General features: G+C 32.0%; 2 protein-coding genes across 3 annotated transcripts; one reads left to right on the top strand and one right to left on the bottom strand.

The window, feature by feature from the left end:
- Positions 1–4844: 4844 nt before the first annotated feature.
- LOC133306287 (carboxyl-terminal-processing peptidase 1, chloroplastic) lies at positions 4845–12692 on the bottom strand. Of its 2 annotated transcripts, XM_061506585.1 has the most exons (13): positions 12250–12692; positions 11947–12066; positions 11296–11433; positions 10397–10501; positions 10117–10285; positions 9264–9340; positions 7425–7469; positions 6622–6705; positions 6386–6424; positions 6236–6298; positions 5702–5831; positions 5359–5427; positions 4845–5259 (listed from the first exon to the last, which is right to left on the bottom strand). In XM_061506585.1, exons 1-12 carry the CDS (start codon positions 12622–12624, stop codon positions 5372–5374), a joined length of 1401 nt encoding a protein of 466 aa, XP_061362569.1. In that variant the 5' UTR covers positions 12625–12692; the 3' UTR covers positions 4845–5259; positions 5359–5371. The 2 variants fall into 2 exon arrangements, with proteins under 2 accessions (XP_061362569.1, XP_061362568.1); XM_061506584.1 differs by having other exon boundaries at positions 4845–5427.
- Positions 12693–14113: 1421 nt separating this feature from the next.
- LOC133306289 (uncharacterized) lies at positions 14114–18973 on the top strand. Its single transcript, XM_061506587.1, has 13 exons — positions 14114–14237; positions 14540–14606; positions 14683–14782; positions 14861–14969; positions 15707–15795; positions 16296–16352; positions 16500–16608; positions 16702–16803; positions 16939–17003; positions 17673–17776; positions 17930–17994; positions 18457–18511; positions 18709–18973. The coding sequence occupies exons 2-13, from the start codon at positions 14549–14551 to the stop codon at positions 18867–18869; spliced, it is 1074 nt and encodes a 357-aa protein (XP_061362571.1). The 5' UTR covers positions 14114–14237; positions 14540–14548; the 3' UTR covers positions 18870–18973.
- Positions 18974–23792: the final 4819 nt, after the last annotated feature.

The raw sequence follows: 23792 nt of genomic DNA, 5'->3' as shown, positions 1-23792 counted from the left end.
GTAAAAAAATTTAAATTATAATATTATCACTGGAAATAAAAAATTCTAAAAATTCAAAAACCATTGAAAAACCAACACACGCACACGGATTTTAAACCAACTATAAATATGAACTTGCCAGAAGATGAAAATGGAGGTCTATATCTCAAATAAGTATGTTGATCTGACAATGACCGAAGATGCAATGATATAGATCAAGGCTTGAACGAGTCACCATACTAGCCTCAAGTTAGCTAAGGGTGAAAAAAGGAGGCGAATTTGGTTCGGTTATGAATGAGGTAGAAATTTAGCAAAGTAACAATAAGCTTGAGTAATGAAGAAGATGACCCCCTTAACAAGGAGAGGCCCTTTGTTTCAAAGGTGGGGAAGATTCTCTCTCAGCATGGAGAATGTGATGACATAATAGTTTTAGTTAAAATCTCGATTTATCAGTATGATTTTATGTTTCTACAATTTATTTTCATTAAAACGATTGTATCAATATTCCAAAAGCTTTTATCTTTTTATAATTTTTTACGATTTTTTTACATTACGATTTTACGTTTTATGATTTTTTTATCCCACTTCCGAGTTTAAGTAAAATCTTAATTTTAACTACCTTGGTTTCAACCTTGTGGGGCCCCACTATTGTGAGGTTACATGACCCCTAACGTGGAAAATGTCATGTCTGCTTGGAAAATGTGTAACACCCCAAATTTTTAACAATTCTAAAATATTCTTAAAATAACAAAATTGGCCAAAATTTACATTTTATTATTTATTAAGATCTTATAAATAATGTGGAAGCCAATTTAGAATTAATTTGAAAAAATGTTACCGCCGCTTCTATAACAAGGACAAGTGCAAACCTAACTTTATCATAATCTCATACCCAAATATATTTAATGTAAAACTTCAAAATATAGGTCCATAGTCTAAGATTGACATAAAAATATCTTATACATTACCAACAAAGCCCGACACACTTGGTAGATAGCTGGGTCCTTTAAGTATGCTGACAGGGGTTCGATCCCTGGTCGTATGTATAGAAAAGGCTTTGTTGGGAGAGGTTGTACCCACGATCGTGTGATCTCTCCGCCTCGGGGGGATAAGTCCTTGGCTTTCGGATGGGGATACTCTTGGAACAATTTCCAAAAAAAAAATATCTTATACATTTATTAAACCCTAAACCTAATTTGAAATGTCTGAGACGTTATCCTCACTGCTAGCCCCAACCTTCACAACCTGCTCCCTGAGAGCCTTTGCTACCTCGAAGGATCATCGTAGCATACAAACACAAATAGTCAGCAAAAGCTGGTAATCACAATCCAAAGCACAATAAAAATAATCATAACTCAATCAATTATCATCATGCATCAATCATGATATTCCATTAAGGATAGTCATAATTCAACCAATAATCATAATCAACTTAATCATCAATCAAGATATTACTAATTTTATTAATTTAATTTTTATTTAGTGAATTTAGTGGGAAGAGAATCATGGTAAACAGAAACCTTGTTGCCAGTCTGCCCACGTGACTCGGGAAACTCTCTTTACCTTTTAAGTTTTGAGAAAAAAACTTATTTTAAGGAGGATAAAATATAATACCCCAAATTAATAATAATAATAATATAATAATAAAAAATAGTAATAATAAAATTAATAAAATAAAAATTAATAAAAAAAACTGGCCCGCAAATAAGCCTTAATCCAACGCGCTAAAATTATAGGGTTTTGGATGTTAGGGCTAAAAAAATCCCAACACTATTACAAAAATAAAAAATAAAAAAATCCTAACACAAAATTGGCTTAGTGGACTAGGGCTAAATACAAGGCTGTGCGATTTGGACCACAAACTTTAGCCCATTTTAACAACTTTACCCAAAATTGATTTGCTTGAAACTTCTAGGGGGCGTTTGGTTGGGGAGAAATATTTTAAATACTGGAAAAATGTAATTACTAGGGAAGTGGTAGACAAATGAGTTTGATAGAAAAGTTAAAAAAAATTGTTTGGTAGGTCAAAATTTTACCGAAAATATTGACACAATTTTAACATCAACTTTTTTATTTATCCTGCAAAATCACAATACCACCTGCTGGGTAGGATTTTTCTTTGAGAATTTGGTTTAAGATTACACACAAAAAATTTCCCATCAATACAATTTCCCCAGCATTTTTTGTTTAAGTGCTACCAAACATGATATTATTGAATGTCCATCCTCACTTCCCCATGTATCTTACAAAAATCCTCCAACCAAACATCACCCTAAACTTTTCTTAAACAATTATGCCCACTATTGTGTTTGTGTTCTGTTTTCAATTTTTTCCTCCTAATTTATAACCTAAGTATATATGATTTTTGTTTTTTTTTTTGGTGAGGAGTATATATGATTTTTAATTACACATGCTTAGTCAATTATGAATTTAGATTTTTTCAATTATTTGTATCACTCACGGTTATGATTTATGTCTTCTTTGAATCTTTATTATTAATAAGGTGTAGCTAATTACTATCAAGTCCACCCTTATATTTTAAAATGTTCTCCTTTAATATGTTTTTAAATTCTGATTAAATTAAGTATGCATGCATAATGTAATTACTTCCATCCCCCCACCCTTACCTTATAAATACCACTCTTCTTACCATCTAGTTCACAAGAACTCTTCCCTACATTCTACTCTCTGTTTGCCACTCTTTCCCACCACTCTCAAAGACAGTATAATTAAACACCCATCGCCATATTAATTAACCTTAATCTTATGTTCATATTCTTAATATATAATGGGTTTCCGTTCCTTTTTTGTTACACGAAAAAGTTGTAAAATAAGGCGGTTCAATCAACTTGACCCAAGAACTAACAAAAGAAGAAACGTGGCTATGAGCTCCCATGAATGAGATAAGCTACCTAGTTGTAGCTAGCTCATCGAGAAGAAGATAAGCTAGCTACTTGTAGCTAACTCCTCGCATTCATGGGAGCAAGTGTGCTCTCGTAGCCACTCTTCTTCTTTTGTGAATGGTCTTCTGTTAGTTTTAGGGTCAAGCTGATTGAACCATCTTAATCTACAACTTTTCCCTGCAATGAAAAAAGAATCAAAACCAATTATATATTTAAGAATATGAACATAAGATTACGATTAATCAATCATAAATTTGTGATTTAATTATAGTAACCGTGAGTGATGGGTCTATTTGGCTTAGGCAAATACATTACCAAAAATATATCCAAGAAGTTATTTTTAAGCATGTATTTTTTTGGGTAGGCTTATTTTGGAGTTGTGAGTATAAAACAATCCCTATTTAACCCAGACTAGCGAGAGTAGGGGTAAAAACAGCTTATACGCAGTCTTACCCTTACATATTTACAAAGAGATTGTTTCCTAGATTCGCGTTATCTTTCAATCATAAAGGAGTAGTTTTATCAAGATTTTCCCTCATAATTGTGAATATAATCTAAGAATTTTATATAACCTTTTTTATTACGTAATATTAGTTAATTCTTAATTTTTCAATTTCCTGATGTTCTGATTCATTAAACACTACCTCGTTTGTTTTTTCCAAAATGATTGAAAGTAATTTAATTGGCTTTTCGGAGTGAATAATAATCATAGTGGCATAATTTATTATTATTATTATTATTTTGCATAGTTATATCATTTTCGTTTAATAACATATGCATGAGGGAACAATTTTTATCTTGTATTTGATCACTTATAAATTCTTGTGTTATGAATTTGTATATAGTTGTGTCATCATATTGGAAATGTTGGATAACGTTTGATCATAAAAAAGGTGATAGTTGAAATTTTTTCTTTATAATTGGAAATGGATAATTAGTTTGATATGGATAATTTGAAATAATTTTAGAAGATCCATGGTAGAAAATCTCATAGACGTAGGTAATAATTTGGATGCACCTAGTTATATATGTATATTTTATTTCGAAAGGAGATAATTACCTGTTAGATAAAACTGTCACAGGAAAAGGTCTTTCCTTGGAGGGAAGGACCCTCAACGACATTGAGTTACCTTTCATGAAATGATATGATATGACTTAAAAATTGAGAAAAGAAATTAAATATCATCTTATGGCACCCTTCTAAAGGAAAGATCACCCTTAAAAAGAAAAGGCTGTTAGTGGTATAGAACCTCATCAAATTTTGCACTCTCCCGTATGACCCGTTGGTATAAATATATACAATATTTAAATAAATTTATATATGTATTTGGACTTTCTTATTTTATATCAAAAGAAGCTTACAATAAAGGAGTCAACAAACTATGTAAAGAATTTTGGGATACACCATCCCAAAAGCTAGCTCAAAGAGTGAGAGTGCCCAAGGCCTTATAAAGGTCACATTAGTTGCACATACAACCAATATGAGACTATATATCTCAACACGCCCCCTCACACGAGAGCAGGCTCTGATACCATGTAAAGAACCTTGGGATACACCACCTCAAAAAGTGGCTCAAAGGGTGGGAGTGCCCAAGACCTTATAAACTCCACATTAGTTGCACATACAACCAATGTGGGACTATATATCTCAACAATGCAAAGAACCTTGAGATACACCACCCCAAAAGCTAGCTCAAAGGGTGAGAGTGCCCAAAGCCTTATAAACTCCACATTAGTTGCTCATACAACCAATGTGGGACTATATATCTCAAGAAACTATGCGGCTAATATGATACATTGATGCAAAAAAGAAATGGTCGCTACATTTCAAGGCTATAAGCTAAGTGGCTAATATGATACATTGATGCAAGTTAAGGCACCTCCCTTGTTAACATCATAAATGAGTCAACAAACTGAAGAATTACAAGCAGTAATAATTTGCAATTTCCATTTCATCATTGTCAATATGGTAACGAATTCTTTACCAATAAAGTAAAGTAGCACTTTCCCATGCAATTCAGACAATAAACTAATAGGTGTGATACACCTTAATATATAAAAACAAATGGAAAACTTGCAAGGAAAAGAAGAAACAGGAACATAGTGTCAAAAGGTTTATAAAAATGAATAACAAAGTTTCCTATGTTAGCAAAGTATTAAACCCAAGTTGCTTCGGTTCTGAACTGGCTTCTTGGATTCATGCTTCCTGGGCACATTCCTTCTCACCTCATAACCACTATTCAGTTCATCTAGGATGGAACAGTTACAAATGCTCCAAAGCCAATCCCTTATGCAGTTACCAACCAATATTGGATGTTAAGTATCATTGTAGTCAAGAAGGCTAGGCAGACAGTTCAGGCATATATCTATTATGAACCTGAAATTTTTAGATATACAAGGCAGCTTCAAGCATGCAGATTCTTCAAGAGTTCCAGATTAATTGATAAACCCGAAGCAAAAGATTGCATTGGAATACCATAGAAACTATTTTATCCTTGCCGAAGCATACTGCATTTTGAAAGGTGTTGGCTAACATCATCCCAAGCTGCAAAATATGGGGCTCAGATCATGAGAGCCATATTACCATTTCACTACGAAGGAGAAAAATAAAAACAAGCCACTCCCCATCAAACCCCAACTTGTGAGGATGGGTGTGATGGAAATTCTTGAACGCAACCTTAACTCTTGCATTACTTGCAAAGAGGTTGTTTCTTGTATTAGAACCTGTGACTTGTTGGTCACAATAAAGCAACTTTATCACTGTTCTAAACTCGCCCTCTTAAGGACTAAAGAAAGAAAACAAGAAAAAATAATTATACCTGGAAGTTTCTGGAAGTCGGGCTCTATTCCGTTGCCGTTTATGTCCTTGTGATTTGGGGTTACATACTTCCCGACAGTAATAACCACACCGGATCCGTCGTGCAGCTCAAATACAGATTGGATTAAACCCTGTTAGAAGCATTGCACATGGAAGTGAGGCTGTTACAACTACACCACATGCGGCTAGTAATTTTACATGTACAAGGCCATACAACCTTTTCATATATGACAAACCACATAAACATCAATATAACTTTCTTCTATTAACTTTTTAGTAAGGGAGGTAGCATAAGAAAAGAAAACCTTTTTATACAAGGATAGAGATAATCAGGCCATGCCAATGAAAGTAATGCTTAACATTGCACGGTCTTTGCAGTACTCCTTCAAAATGATATGCACCATAACATAAAGCTAACGTGTTCAAAAGAAAAATGCATTCAAATGGACTTGGAACTCTCAGAACAAGAATGCAGATGAAAACAATGCAGACACGCTGTTTGAACAATATAGCAGTGACGAAAAAATTCATGAACCTTGCCAAATGTGCGTTTTCCAACAAGAACAGCTCTACAATTATCATGAAGTGCAGAAGCAACCTGAAATAAGTATAGCATGTATAATGGTATCATAAGAAGTAAGAGCTGAAAATTCAAACAAATGTATTAAGAAATTGAGCTCCTCACTATTTCACTTGCACTAGCAGTTTTGTCATTTACTAAAACCTGCAAAAATACAAGCCAAAAACTCATAAGCTTTGTCATGAAGTCTACAAAATGAGAATTCCAATAATCAATGACATGTAACGGCCGTTCAAAAGGGGACTATTTTAATGCCAAAGCCAAAAAGCAAATGAGAAGTAGAAAAAATTCCTAGAAGTTGATTTAATAACAAAAAATTTCAGATGTAGTAAAGTTTTTACAACAACAGGAGCTTGAACCAATGGGGAAGTATCAGTAACAATAGCTGTCTGGAACAGGGGATCTCTCCCAACGGTGTAGATGATCTGTCATGAAGACATTAGAAATGGACAAGTCTATGTTAAGAAACCAAAATATATTCAAAAGAACAATTGTAGAAGTATTACCAAGACAGCGAACTATCTTAAGATCAATGTATCCTACAGTACAATAAAAAAAAAAAAAAAAAAGTAACAACTACACATACAATTTCTAACGAAGAATTCACATGACGGTACATAATAGACATCAAATAAAGTATATAATGTCCAGAAACCAGAAAAGGATGTCAAGCCAAAGCAATTGGAGAAGTTACTACTTCAGCTTTGCCAGAATATAAGCTACTATCAACCTTTATATTTTATTAAAGGTAATAGTAATGCTGTCCAGAAAAGCATTTTACCACCCTACAACAACACAAACAACATCCCAGCATCTGCTTGCTGGGATCAGACACATAGACTAATTGATGCCATTAAGCTCTATCAACAACTATTTTTTCATTAAAACCATTTAAACGTTCCACATGGACATCTCTTCGGGTGGGGGTGAGAACTGCCCAATCTGCAGCTTACACATTAGCTGTATTTGATACTAACAAGTACATAAACATTAACATTGCCTTTATCCCAAACTAGTTAGGGTCGGTAGTTGATGAATTCATATAAAAGCAAGAACATATTAAGGAAATGTTTGAAGGGGATACACAACAATTTACCCTAAATATAAACCATTTCAATCAGCATCGAGCGCAAGATTGACATACCGTGTCTCCTTCACTTAGGAAAAGCTTTGCAATTTCAATTCCAGCCTGAATGAGTTAAAAGATATAACCAAATTAGGGAATTTCAAGAGGCCAAAAAAAAAAAATACATTCAATTCAATGCATGCATCGTTTATCTTGTTATCTTACATCAACCAAAGCATATTTCAGCACAACTTAACAGAGGGATACAAAATTTACTTAAATCTCTTGAAAATTCCTTGTCGGGTCCATGGGTTTTATGATCAACTCATAAGCTGGGCCATGCTCCAAAATAACAAATACAATCCAATTTATAACAGCAATAATTTAATGATGACTTAGGTGATACACCATTTGTTCTTTTTCCAGATTAGGGACACACTAAATTGTTTTATTCATACACATTAACCAGATTATCATGTTCGTTTTATAAGTTATAATGGATAAAGCATTTATTAAATAATTCTCCGGACTAAGAGTCCCATATAAGTTGTAAATTTTTTATCTCTTGATTGTAATTAAGAAAACTTAATGTAGGAGAAGGAAAGGAACACCTTTCAACCCAGGAAGAGAACCACTTGAAGATCTAAGTGAATTTTTTTAATGTTTTTAAGTTCATAGCAGTAGATATCAAGAAAAAGGGGGCGAACCGGAGCAGTGGTAAAACTGTTCTTTCATAACTGAAAGGTCATGGGTTCAAATCCAAGAAATAGCCTCTTTGCAATTATACAAGGGTAAGGCTACGTACAAGGATTTCCTCCCCACACTCGCTAGTCGGGTTTAACATCGCAAGCATGGATCAAAGACGGAATCTCCAAAACTCTGGAGAAGAAGCAAGCTTCAACGCTCCCCAAGACAACAGAGCCATCATTGTGGGCAGGGTCAGGAACCACAAGAATCCTGAGTTAGAATGGGATTCCAACTCAGCACCTTCGGCCGCGCAGTACGTACTTCTGTTTGGAGAAACTGTAACTCCGCATTCATTAGCTCTTTTTTTTTTTTTGTAGTAGATATCAAGAACTAGGAGACAACGAGTATGTACCTATAAGTGACTAATGCTTCCAAATCTTGGTTGGAGTCAATCTTAAACTACAAAGCCTATCTGTCTAATTCAAATTTGACGAAGATTATGCATAATATCACAAATGCTATCACTATTATGTAGTTTACTTGATAAATTGAATGCATACAATTTTTACTCAGTGGCAAGGAGTGTTTTCCCATTGTTTCTACATTCAATTATTTTTAGACACTAACTCAAAAAAGAGAAGTGCAGTACCCAAGGCTCCCCCCACTGTAGGATTTGTCAAGGGTAAGACATATGAAGGCGGCTGCAGGCCAATTTGGATGAAAGACCATCAAAATAGGAAGACAAAATTGGAGAAGACCAAAGTACCAACCCAATTGTGTATGGATAACCTGGGATGCCCCTCAACTAAGTCTAGCAACCTTACCATAGCACCAAGACTTAACCCCACTTCGTTTTTCTATTGTTTTCATTTATTTAGACACTGACACCACTGAGCCTTTTTTCCCAATGCTTTTCTTTCTTCCTTTGGAGGGTACTGTGAAAAGATGATGACAAATGGTTTTACATGAGCTGCATTTCCTTGGAACATATGTTTGGTATTTACATACTTTCATGAGTTTTCTTAAGAAAATAAGGGGGAGGGGGACAAAAGCAATATGGCCATTTATCATCAATAGAAGCAGACCAAAAAATGCATTTTCTCTCAAGCACTACTTACACACCATCCTGTAGAAGCCTTGGCAAACAATATAAGAAACTCACTACTGTAGTCAATTTCAAAGAAATGAATCAAAATGGAAGAAGTCGAAAGGGTTATATCGGAAAGAAACCTGTACTAGCCCACCAAGATTGTCTCTAAGATCCAATACGAAAGAGGAGGCACCCATGTCTTGAAGTCGCTTCATTGCTGCAAAATTCATTATTCATTCTGGTGTGATTGTAAGTCACACATAAAAAACTGGAAACAACTAATGAAAGAGTCCAGAAGTAATAATATCAAACAAGTAAATATAAGGATCCAAAAAGTTGCAGCTTTACTGTTCAATTATTCTTTGAAGTTTGTATGGTATTCACTATTACATTAGTTACAAGCACTAGATGATATATTTTAACACTACAAATAAAATAAGGAGAATAAGAGACCCCCAGAAGATAGTGGTTGAGTTAGTCAGAGGAAATAGGTGCCCTTAATATGCTAGAGGGTTGTAAGTTGTAATGCCTTGAGGCAAGAATTGCCAAAAAGCTCAGGGCTTACTAAAGAAAAGCATTAACATTAGAAAAAGAAAAAGCTAAAACATTTACATAATTTTGCATAGATTTTCTACATACGAAATTATTCAATCATAACATTTACTGATTGTGGCCATCAGTTGACTTCTAAATCAGACATGGTAAAAGTATAGAACAGAACCCTAGAGCATATTGTATTCCATTCTTTTCAAGTAACATGCATATATTTTTTTCAAAACTTCAGAATATTTCAGTAGTAAGTTTGTTCCAAAATTAAGAACATAGCAAGTTTCAGAGTAAGAATTAGTAACAGAAGATTGCTAATTTTTTCTACTCGTTTGAAAACCAGATACATATGAAAAAGCATGCTCTCATTGAGAAAGCATCATTCTTTTAGTTTAAACTAGAAAAATAAAAATAAAAATAAAAGATATGAAGTTAAATAAAGCTGACCAACGACTAAATCTTTTCTGGCTAATGCATTGAATTCTTTGAGGCGTATGTACCCAACACGAGTAGCACCACTGTCTGTTTGTTCCAGCCGATAAAAAACTGGTGTACGTGCAACAAGTTGCCGCTGGACTTCTATTGATTCAGCAGGTCCACAGTTGCCATGCTTGACCTGACAGTAGTAATACCAATATTAAACTTGAACATGGAAAAATATAAAAATTAAAACTACAAACAAAGGCTAGTGCAGGTGCCAAACTAACTTGGAATCAAAATCCAAAACCTGAATAGTCACAGATGTTCCATTAGGGCCTTGTAACATGGATGATACTTCAAATGCTGATTTTCCCTTTACCTCCATGTTATTGACAGTCAATACTTCATCACCCTAGCCAAGAAACAGAAAAAATAAACGAAACCTATTATATTATACAAAATAGTTCTTTGTAAAGATGGGGAATGGAGGTAGTTTTGAATGGTCAAAAGGACCAAATAAAAATTTGGTTTAGCTTTTCTTCACTGCAAACCAATGTTGGATATAAGGAATAACAAAGAAGTTTTTGATAAAAGTGTCTTGATAACCATGCACATTAGCATTGACAGCCATCTAAAACAAACAGGTTGATTACTGAACAGGTAAGTAAGGAGACACCAGGAATTTCTCACCATATAAAGAAGTGTAAAATTAATGAAATATATATATATATATATATATATATATATATATATATATAGAAATCAGTGCAGGAAAATGTCAGAATTAGGAGGAGAAGAGAAGGGGGGAGGGGGAGGCTAGAAAGCAGGTCTCTGACATTTTTGAATTTGCAACTAGAAAATGAGCATGAAACAATATTTCTAAAGAAGACATAATAAATCAGGGCAATGGGTTCGATTCCTGAGAGTTGCAACTCCTGAAGAGGGTGAAGAGACTCAAACACGAAACCGAATTAGTCGAGTCCATTCGGACTTTGGAACCGGTTGGCATCTACCAAAAAATAAAAAAGATGACATTATAATACCACCCCAAGCTGAAATTTTGACACACAGAGTTATATAGCCCCAGAAATGAGTTCTACAACTATAGTAACATCAAGAATCAATTGAAAACAAAAATTTGTTATGAAAAAGCATAATTTTTAAAAGACGTTAGGAGGGTAAATTTGTAGAGTCATCTTCATCTACCTGTCTCACACCAGCAGAATGAGCAGGACTATCCAATATGATTCCCAGTACCTTCATTCTGATGTCTCCATTTTCATCGGGAACTTCCCTAAGGTTTATTCCAATACCAGTCATATCATACCTCGCCATCTTGGAGAACTTTTAAAAGTGAAAAAAGTCCATATGCCGTTAAGTAAGAAACATGAGAAGCACAGTAGTAGAAATTACAGAGGTTTATATATCATCATGTATAAGCAAAACGAAGACCTGTGAAGAGAATGATAATACAAGAATGTAGTACAAGTTTCTTATTTAACGTAATGAATGTCTTAGAAGAATCCAACTTTTTGAAGGGTGGCAATTTGGATTTTGGAGAAATATATGCATACATGTGTTGGAAGATATGGGCATGCAAGTGTTCAACAGGAGAAAACACAGTAATACAATAATCCATTGTCAATTCAAGCCATGAGGCAGGTACCCCAGAGACATCAAATAAAAAATAAAAAAACACTCCTTATTAAACCCCAATTAGTTAGGATAAGGGTGAGACCTGAGCCTTGCATATTTGGAAAGAGGTTGTTTCTCGCATTCTAACTCATCCATAGATATCAAATGATAGAAGAAAAACCTTCACAGAGAAGGAACCTTGAAAATAGAAGAATCAAATACCTCCTCAGGGGAAAGAAACCGTGTATAAGGATCACTCAAACTGGCCAGCATTCGCTTGATGATGTGGTGTGCCTTTGATCTTGTCTGAATGGAATTGCTCAAAATATCTTCCCTCTTCAGCTGGAAAACAAGAACTGCTATTAGCATCAACCAACCATCGTAAAGTACCATATATTGGTATTACAATACCAATGAAGTAACACAGGATAAAGCAGCAAACTTGGATAGGTAAAGTAATTTATGAACTTATCTATGATGAAAAAAAAAAAAAAAAGCTGCAAAATTTTGATGTGATGTTGTTACCTGCCAAGTATCCTGAGACCAACGGTGGCGACCAGTGTCAAGAAAGGTATCATTGACAATCTGCCAAGCTTCCTCAACAAGTCCTTCATTGGTGACAACCTCGGGACCCGTTTGAAGCATGTCTTGTTGTGGCTGAACATCACGACATGTTTCAGAATAAAGAGTTGGAAGAGAAGGGGGTTGAAGAGCAAAGGCAGAAGGCAAGGAGAAGAGGAAGCCAAAGGAGAGGGCACCAGAGAGAGCACCAAGAACAGTGTGGTGAACCCAATTGGAGCAAAGTAATCTGGGATTGCTGGGAATGTGAAAAAGTTGAGGTCTTGATTGTGTTACAGTGGTGGAGGGTGGTGTAAGCTTGAGCCACACACAACCATTCATCTTCTCCAACTGCAACTGCAACTGCAACTGATGTGGAGATTGATATTGTTACTGTTCCCAGTTCCCACTTTGTTGCACTCTAACATGTATCTATTGAAAAATTTGTGTGGCCACTTCACTTGATATTGTAATCAATACGAAAGTGGATCCCACTGATATAACACCAATAATATCCAAATCTATTTATCTACATATGCTGTCTTCAATAATGATTAACAAAATTTCAAAAGGCCAAATAGAGAGAAAATGCAAATTAGGTCATGAAACTTTAATTATAAAGATTCATAAATTTTAATAATCATTTTATTTCGGTATAAGTTATATTTTCAATCTTAATTATTGATTTTATTTATGTCTAACGGTTCTGATTTATTAGATATTTGAGCCATTAGATTCAAGTAAATCAATTATTAAAATTTAGTGTAAAACTTCTTATTTTTAACACTAGTATAAAAATATCATATCTCATTTAATATTTTAATATTTTGAATTAATATATAGTGTTAAGCTCAATATTATGATAGTTTGTTGTTTATCCCATTAATAAAGGTTTAAAGCTATAAATTTTTTAAGTGAAAAAAGTATCTAATGTTACTTTAGACAATTTTATCTAATGTTTATCGAAACAACATTGTTTTAGGGAAAAAAAATTAAAAAACTAAAATGATAAAGACTACTATAACACTAAAATAAATTAAAATTACAAATACACTATGATTTTTGTTCCAAAATAACATATTTCAGTGAATATTAGATAAAATTATCTAAAATAACTTTAGAAAAAACAAATCCATTTTTTAACTATAAAAAAACTATAAATGTTTTATATAATGTAGATGGGCGACAGGTCTATATATTATTTATAATTCTAGTAAAAAAAAACCTTTTGTGTGAAAGATATGTTAAAAATATGGGTTTTATACTTCTTTTATTATTGGAGAACTACTGCCTTGTGCGAGAAAAAAAAATGTGGGACTCACGTATTTAAAAAAAAAAAAGAGTCAGCAAGAGCACGAGAAATTCATTGCCCTAAAATATAATATAAAATTATTCCTTAATCCAAAATTTGTTTGTGATATAGGATAATATTTTATATTATTAGTTGACATATAAATTAAAACATTATAATATTTATGGATAAAAATATAAAATTTAGTATAATACATTTTAGCAAATACTACTCTTGTTTTACATGAGATAATTATCTCATTTTCTCTCACTTCGAAAATTGCACCCTCTCTTTTTTCTTTTTCTTTTTTACTTTTTAATGGTAGCCCCACTTGAATCTCTCTATAGCATGAGAGAACTACTATAATGTAACATGAGAATAATATTCCCCATATATTTTATGGTCCTAAACCAAGCTCTAGGAGACGAATTAAAAAAAAAAACCAAAAAATAATTAAAGAGATAAATACTTTTTATTCATTTTATGGTTATGATGAACGTATGAACTTATCTACCTCATCATTTTTAGTAACAACTTGAAAAATACCTCGCTTCACTCCCTTCACTGCCATGCGATTTTCTGCCTTCAATTGGTTTGGTTTCTCTGCCAATTTCTGACTTTTCTTTGCATTTGCATTCCAAGCTTCAGACTTCAGTTCAGACAGGTAACCCAGCATTTCTCTTTATTTCTTTTAGTTTTCGATTTCTCTGCTAAACTCTTTTTGTGCATAATGAGTCTTTCATGTTTGTGTAATATCTTCAATCAAGATTGAATTTTTTTCTTAAGCTGCATGACTTGGAGGCTTCCAAAGTTATTGCAATATGTTGTCAGTATTTCTTCTTGATATTAGTAGGTTAAAGCACAATTTCATTTAAATTTTTCACATTTATTGTTTGATGTAAAATCTGCACTTGCCAGTAACATTTATCAGTTTTAAAACTCATGTTACATTGTAATTCTATGTAGTTAAAGCTGATGTCAGTTCCACTCTTCAAGCTTGCTCCTAATCTCACTGTTTCAAAGCTCTGCTTAGGTGCGACCTCATTCACCCACCCTTCAAACAATTTCTTCTCTCTTTTTGAATTCAGCTCACACTTGAATTCTCCCAGGAACCATGACTTTTGGGGAGCAGAACACTTTGCCTCAGTCATTTCGCCTTCTTGATGAAGCCTTTGATGCCGGCATCAACTTCTTTGACTCTGCAGAAATGTATCACCTTTCTTTCTCAACCGTTCATGTTGTCTTGTGATTTAAATTTCTGTTATTATATTTGCACTGCTACTGTAGGTATCCAGTTCCTCAGCGTGCTGAGACTTGGGGGAGGAGTGAGGATTATCTTGGCCGTTGGATTCGAGAAAGAAAAATCCCCAGGGATCGTGTTGTAATTGCATCAAAGGTTTTGTATCTGTGAATACGTTTGAACTTAAATGTCATTGTTTTTGTTTATTGATCGAAGCCGCAAAGAGGGGCTGGGAACTAAGGCTGTTCAAATATGTGCATTGGCAAAAGAAAAGTTGTATCTTTTAACTCAAATGCACTATATATTTAGTTTTGTCTGTTTGCTTATAGTTAGACCTAATGCTTGCTTTGAGCTTTCCTTTTGACCCAAGTCTTATTTAAGATGTCGAAACTAATGTAAAGGGAGTACAAGTTAGTCCTTACCTTGGTAAAAGTTCCAACTATGAATGGCTTACTAAGTTGTTTAGTTGTATAGAGATTGCCTACCTCTGTTGCATTGGAGGCACATCTGTAATTGCAGCTAGATTTAAAAGGCTTATTGTTCCAGAGTTGTGTTTCTAACACCATCTGATTGTTTCTGTATCTCCATATTTTTGTGGCCTGCTCATTAATCTCATCACATATCCCGATGTGTGCGAGAGAGAGTTCATCATTAGTGCATGAGCCTTCTTCAGGTGAATAATATACTTGGTGAAGATATTCCACATGATGTGATTTCATTTGGGAATAATTTTTAAACTACACTTGACATTTACATGGATCTCAGTACTACCATCTAGCATATTGCTTCTTTTTCTCTTTTTCCATGTAACCGTTGTTTATTTTAATTGCACGTATGTTGCCTTACCCAATGAGCTCATTTGTTTAACTGAAACTACTATGAACTTTGTACAGGTTGCTGGACCATCTGGGCAGATGACTTGGATTAGAGGTGGTCCAAAATGTTTGGATGCCAGCAATATTATTGAAGCTATAGATAATAGGTTAGTTGCTCTCGTAACTCTTTCTGAATTCACACTCTTCTTGTTATGTTACGATAATTTTGTATATCTTCTAGTGGAATTATATAAATGGATAATATGCAGAGTAAAGTTGATGCTGTTTGCAGTAACAATCTCAATGACTATCCCCCAGTTTATAACATCAGAAAGCTGGTGGACAAGTAATCCTTGTAGAAACCATCTTAATATAGAAAAATAGACCAAAAACAGATCACTGCAATACCCCAAGCATGTCTTTTTAAGAAACCCCCTAAAAACATCAAGATTTTCAGTTGGACTATCTTATAAAAAATCAAAATCAAAATCAAAAGTTCGAAACAATAGTAATGGAGTTTTAGATTATGATGACTCGTGATATACACTCACCCACACAGACATCTGAGAGTGGGGGGGAAGGGGATATAATATGGTAATTAAGTTTGCATCTATCAGTTCTCTGCCAGATATTAAATTCTGACAGTTTTGTTATTGAATTTATGCAGTTTGTTGCGGATGCAAGTGGATTATATTGATCTTTATCAAATTCATTGGCCTGATCGGTTTGTATGTTTTTGTTAGCTTTAATATTTGGAAATTTGTTTGATTTTCTTTTACTATCACATTTTGGCCAGCTTTCTTATTTTTGTTTATATATGAACACACGTATATAGATTTTAACTCTTGAAACGTTACAACAATCCTTGTAGCTATGTTCCAATGTTTGGAGAAACCGAGTATGACCCAGTCCGACAATACCCTTCAATTAGTATAGACGAACAACTTGAAGCTCTCAGCAGAGCTGTGAAATCTGGGAAGGTAAGTGGTATTGTCGAGTAGTTTCAACTGTCAACCTTTCAATATTATAATTCCTGAATCATGAGTATGAAAATGAGTGCATTTTCTTTGCAGATCAGATACATTGGTCTTAGTAATGAAACACCATATGGTGTGATGAAGTTTATTCAGGTTGCTGAAAAATTTCCTTCTTTCCCAAAGATAGTATCTTTGCAGGTTTTATCACTTACTACCATTCAACTCCTGCTATACTTTTCGTTTTATTTCCATCATGAATCCATTACCCTCAACCCTGCAATTCCATTTATGAAAGTTTACTTCTGATACTAATTTTCTTCTGTTTAGTGACAGAACTCATATAGCCTGCTATGTAGAACTTTTGATTTGGCAATGGCTGAGTGCTGCCATCAGGAGAGGTATTTAATATTATTGTTAGATTTAAATCATATTTGTGTCTTCACCCAACAGTTTAAGATTTTTCGATAGTTGGTTGATAACATGGTAACAAAGCTTCTTTGACTAAGTGGTCTAGAGTTCGATCCTTATTGCCCACATTCTTCATGATAAAAGTAAAATTTAGTGCAAGGTAGGGTGGACCGGTGTCCGGTGCATTGTCCATGGTTTAAGCCCAAAGGACTCTTGCGTGAGGGGCAAGTTAGATATAAAACCATTTTGTCTTCACCCAACAATTTAAACTTTTGGGATAGTTGGTTCATAATAATTAAAATATAAGTTTGATATTACTTGATTTTAGGCTTCCTAAAGGATACCTATCTCTTGTTAAAGTATATTCTGAGAAGTTATGACTCGGCTTGATATGTAATCTTGTGGGTTATTCTTGGGGACATAGTTGAAAAGGCATGATAGAATGAACATTAGCAATCAGATTTATATATTTAATTCAGCTTTAACAGAAGCAGAGTGGTAAAATTCCATTTTCTGTGGATGGATGGAGCAATGAAAGCTTAGTGCATGAAAATTTCTTTATGATGCTTACTACATTTGTAATATGATCATAAAACAAAATAATTTTCCTGTGTTTTTAGTGAAAGCCTTATTGTTAAATAATTGATTTCTCTTTTCAGTATTAGCTTGTTGGCCTACAGTCCCCTGGCAATGGGTATACTTTCAGGGAAATATTTTTCCCCTGGTGGTGGTCCAACAGATGCTCGATTAAATCTTTTTAAAGGTTAATTGACATATTGTAAAATATGTTTTATTTTTATCAATTATTTTCACCCCATGCCCACCTTCCCAACATGAAAGAAGGAAAAAAGGGAAAAAGTAAGCTATGTGCCTGGTATTCTTGAGTTTATCTAACTGATACAATTGTTATTCACAGGAAAGTATTCAGAAGGAGAATCCAGATACAACTTATCCAATAATGTTATAAAGGAAGCTGCTGGGGTAGGTGGATTTTCCTCAACATTTTTGCAATGCTAATATTTTGATTAGCTTATCGGAATGTGAATGTCACCTGTTGCTTAGCTTTTTAAAGCACATTTTTGCATGTTTTGAGTAGCAGTAGCATATTGGAATTTTGCTTGGTTTGAGAGCTTCTGATGTGATTTGAATGAGGAAAATTGTTTAATTTTAACTTATAGCACATTTACAATAGTAGGGTAGTATTTCCTTTCATAAGAAATTTGAGTGAAAAATGTTGTGCACTCTTGTTACCAGATGAATAAATGTCTTTTTTTTTTGTTGGTCTAAGAATATCTTGACTTCCAGCTTTTCTTCCGTCTTCTTATTTATTATATAAAGCAGAACCTTATGGTTGACTGTTGTTAATTAGAATCTCTTGCTCCTAGTTATTTCTTCTGTTCACTATTTTTAATCTCCGTAACCATATTTTTCCCTTTTTTGCAGGAATACCTTAATATTGCAAAAACATATGGTCTTCATCCTGTGTCTCTTGCTATAGGTTTGATTACATTTTCCTCTATCTTTTCCTATTTCTTTTGTGTGATAATTACAGCTCTGTTATTTGCATGATTCCAAACGTATCGGTATCAGATATTCAGATCTGAAATCATAAGGCCCATATTGATTAACATGGTCTATTTTATCCTTATTTTTGTTCATGTTCATGTTCTTGTTCTTGTTTTTGTTTTTGAGCAGCCTTTGTTTTGAGACATCCTCTTGTTGCTAGTGCCGTTTTTGGTGCTACCAAATCATGGCAGCTCCGGGAGGTTCTAAATGCATGCAAGATCGAGCTCGCATCTGAAGTAATTGAAGAAATTAGCAAGATTCATTCAAGGTTTCCCAATCCATGTCCCTGATGAATGCAAATGATTGACAATTTGACATGGCATAGATTGGTTTTATTAGTTTTTATTCTAAATGCATTCCCAGACCATAGGCTATGTTGACATGGCATACGTAACGTGGATAATTAATTTTATATAAATTAAATCATTAGTTTTTTTTATAATTAAACTGATAATTTTAAAGTAATAATTAATTAGTTAAATTTAAAAATAGATTGATTCGTAAAAAAAAAAAATTAAGTAGATAACTATGAAGCAAAACATATACACAAAACTACAAAGAAAGACTAGTCATTGTAGAGAAAGATACACCTGCTAAATCACCTCTCAACTACACGTCAGCAACACAAGAAAAAATATCTATGATGAATAAGGTTTCAAATTCTTAGGAATTACTGCATCTGGCTGAACAATCAGCTTATCTATAAAGCGGAATGTTAGCATGTACTTCGACATTTTTTTTCAACATTTTAATTTATGGGATTAATATTTTTTATATTATAGTAGATAATTTTATCTGCTAAATATATAAAAGTGTATTGGATTCATGTGAAGATATGTGAAGAGAAGAGAAGAGAAAAAAATATATGGGTTTTATATATTTTTATGTGTATTTAGAAAATAAAATTATTTCTTAAAAAAAATTAAATCCTTAATTTATTAGATAAAATCTTATACAGATCTCACTCAATAATTTGGGTCTACACTCTACTAATAGAACTAGCATAAGATTGTTTAACCAAAAAAAAAAAAGAACTAGCGTAAGATTTCATTTAGTAAAGATTTTTAAAAAGAAAATATTTACAAACATTTTTACTGTATAAATAATGGCTCGAATCTCTCCCAAATAATTCATGAATGCTATAATAATGGAGAAGGCTCCCTGTTATCCCTTATAAATTAAACTTATATTAATTATGCAAATTAAGGATAAGTACTACTTTATCACAATTGCCAAGGAATAACCTATTAGTTGAGTTAGACTCCTCCGAGAGAGAGGTCTAATGAGTCACAAATGTCACACTTCCCTTAGACCATTTGTATACGCGGTTTATACGTAATAAGTATCAATCATTATTGTGCATTAATATATTATTGTGGGTTCCACATCTGTAATGGACATTATTCGTATGACTCCTATGACCATTTGAACCTCACTTTGATCATTCAATGAATAGATACCATCTTATCCATTTCTCTTTCCGTTGATATATAATATAACAAGTGTGTTTTCTTTTCTTTTTTAAATTAAGATATGTCACAAGTTTAATCACAAGGAAAAAAATTTCAACCACCATATTAGGATTGACAATTGTGACCCATCCAAATAATCTAAGAAATAAAATTTATTCCTAATTCAAATTTTATGTTTCTTTTACCGGCGTCTAATAATATATTTTAAAATTTGATAATTTTGTGAAGGTGTAGCCTGGTAAACATGGGCAATTTTGAAAAGCTCCCTTTTGATAGTTGCTCCATATAGTTAATATTTATCATTTTGGGTTTTTTTATAGGGAATAATCCGTTTACAATTTTTTTTTATAAATTTTTACAAATTAAACTACTTTCAGAAAAACATAATGTAACCTAGTGTTTTTCTAAGAAAACATAATGTAGTTTGTAAACAAAAAATTTATAAATATAATTCTCTCTTTTTTTATATGTGCATTACTTTCATAATTTCGATCAGATGTGGTGAAGGGTAGAAATTTTCTTAAGAATAATTGAACTTATAATTTTAGAATTTAAATAATCACTTTTAACCTCGGCGACCGATATCTATTAAATTTATTTGAATTTAAGTACATTAACAAAGTGTCACTTTTAGTGTGACAAGCTACTTGTATTTATCTTGCACGGATTGCATTGAAAATTTAAAGATTTTTATTATTGAATTAATTTTATAAAAATCTAAAATGTCACTACATTCATCTTAATAAAAAAATTAAAGTTGTAATATAAAATGGTAAATTTAATGTTTGTTTTTGTTTTTAAAAGGATATTTAAATGGAAAAAATGTTTAAAAGCATATATTTAATAGTTTTATCGTTTTTGCATCAACTTGAAGGTTGAGGGGATTAACGAAGGATGTTTTGATAAAATTTCTATAACAAAAAATAAATCAAAATTGTTAAAACACCCTCTATTAATTTCTTTAAGCCCTGGGATACCAACAAAAAAAAATTTCTTTAACCCCAAAATGACGTAATTTTGGATTGATGAAGATAAATTTATATAAACCATATATAATAATACATTAGTATTTAAATAATTACTTTTTTAGTATTTAAATTTATCTCTATTTTCATCAATCTGACAATTACAATTATGGCTGCAAATTTTACCTTCAATAAAACAAAATAACAAAACTTATGTTCTACTTAATGCATATAGTCAAATTAAACGTAATAACTGGTGTAAAGAATCATACAATGCTTAAAAATATTGTATCGTCTTCTTCTCATTTTCACATGCATGCTTAAAATCTGAAAAAAAATTGCGCACACACTTTTTAGTTTTGACACACAATGTAACATGATTTGACCAAAAGATATGATATTATGTCTATATTTTTTTATGTCTACTTTACTTATTTATTTTCAACACCGTTAGAATCTTAAAAGAAGAAAGAAAAAATAAATGTTAGTTAAAATTATAATATGACGGTATTAGAAATAAGTACTTAAAATAAACATAAAAAATAGGTATAATATCATTTCTCTTTAACCAAATATGTCTAAACTCACAAATGAGAAAATTAGACATGCGATGGGAACAAATATAGCTCACAAGTTACTTTACAAGACAAATGATCTTATACTTTCATTCTCATTTTCAAAATCCTATTTCGCATATACACTTATTCATAATTTATATAAATTTGCTTGATAATTCAATAAATAATATAGACGCATAGATATCAACGGCTAATACGAGGAGCAAGATTTCTTATCTAAAATTGAGTTTGTAGTGGATTAATTTATGTTTGAAAACTTTTATATAAAAGCAATTTTGACAGACCGTTATTTGAATAGTATTGATTAAATTATTTTTTACGCATAAATATAAAAAGATATGAATTTATTTTAAAAAATCCAAATATTTTTCAGTTTTCATAAATATATTTAGGGTTCGCTTTTTCTACAGTCAATGTAGATAACTTATCTACATTGAGTCTAAAACGACGTCGTTTTGAGGCGGAAATCAAAGTATTTTTGTAATTATAATTTATTTCAAGGTTATAATAATCTTTTTTATTATACTTTTTTAAATTTTCAACCCAAAACGATGTCGTTTTGGGAGCGAATGTAGATAACTTATCTACATTTCCTTTAGAAATATTAAAGCCATACATTTATGTATAGTTTTTTAAGTTATAAATTATATTTTAAAATTAACTTATTAAGATTTTTTTTTTCATAGCCCGCAATAATTACATAAAAGAAAGACACGATTTTTTTTTAATAAGGTCACTTTTTATCCTCCAATGTAATAATAAAAAGTAATTACAATCGAGTGAACCCATAATTATAGCTGTAGACAACAACTAGTTAGATGATCAAATTACAATAATTCTTCATTAGATTTTTAGCTATCTAGAGCTATAAAATGTTGGGCTTTATTAATCTCATGTTATAGGAGAGTAGTTCTCTCCTACTATAGAAACAATCATGGATGAGGTTCACTCACTTATAAAAAATAAAAAAATAAAAATTAAACTACACATAAATCAATGGGTATGTAAAAAAAAGAGATATTATCTTATGTTGCATAAAAATAATATTTCCCTAAAATGTTAGTAAAGTAAAATACAGTATTGTTATCGACTGATATAAGAGACCCAAGAATGAAAGAGAAAACTAAGGAAGTGATTCTTAAATGATATAATCCTAGTACAACAACAATTAACCTAGAATTGGGCCCCTAAAAAGTCACTAAAAGTCATCATTTCACTATTTATAGGTAAATTCTATAAATAAGAGATAAAATCTATAGGTATGAGACTTAAGGGGTGTATTGGATTATAATTTTAAAAGATTTTTTTGAAATAAAAAATCTTATAGATTTTTAAAACTATTTAGAATTTGAGGGATTTTAAAGACTTTTTTAAAATATTTTTTTTACAATCAAGATTTCATAAGATTAAATTTTAAAGGATTTTAATAGAATTTATAAGATTTGAAAGGACAGTATGAATTTATAAGATTTTAAAAAATCTTACGAATTTTTAACAAACATTCAAAATTACAAGAGTCAATAAAAAAAATAACAAAGAAATGCAATGATATTAATAAAAAAAAGCAAAACCTAATATAACTTTCTCAATCAGTAAAACATAATATAATTTTTAACAAACATTTAAAATTACTAAGCAACAACTCTCCACATATCTAAAGCTATACTAGTCCTCCGCACATTAGCATTTTCTCATTCATGCTCTTGGGTTTGATCAATGGGTTGAGAATTATCTTCATCATTTGGTATCAGAGCTATGCATATATGATTATAAAATCCAATTTTTTTATTTATTAAAATAATTATAAATTTGCATATAGAACCTAAAGTTCATAATAAAATTTTGTTTGAATTTTTTTACAATTGATCTTGGAAACCTTGGGGGATTTTGTTATACGTGATGAGAGTTTTCTAACCATTTATATCATATGCATGTTTTCATTAAGTATTCTAAGAAAATTTCGAGTGTAAATTTCTAGATTTTATTACATAAAAGTTTAGAAAAAAATTCAAATTATTTTCAATCGATATTTATATTCATTGACTTTTTTCAATCGATATTTATAATCGAATACCACATGACTTTTTTCAATCCTCTAAAATCTTAATTGAATACCAAATGATTTTTTTGTCCGAAATTAATTCATTAAAATTCTTTGAAATCTCAATCCAATACGCACCTTACTCCATCATTATCTT

The sequence above is a fragment of the Gastrolobium bilobum genome, unplaced genomic scaffold (genome assembly GCF_033153095.1).
Source record: "Gastrolobium bilobum isolate Gb01-03AN ecotype WA unplaced genomic scaffold, APGP_CSIRO_Gbil_v1 utg168, whole genome shotgun sequence".
Classification (NCBI taxonomy): domain Eukaryota; kingdom Viridiplantae; phylum Streptophyta; class Magnoliopsida; order Fabales; family Fabaceae; genus Gastrolobium; species Gastrolobium bilobum.
Note: the sequence above shows the minus strand (reverse complement) of the source record. Positions and strands in the feature narration are given on the sequence as shown.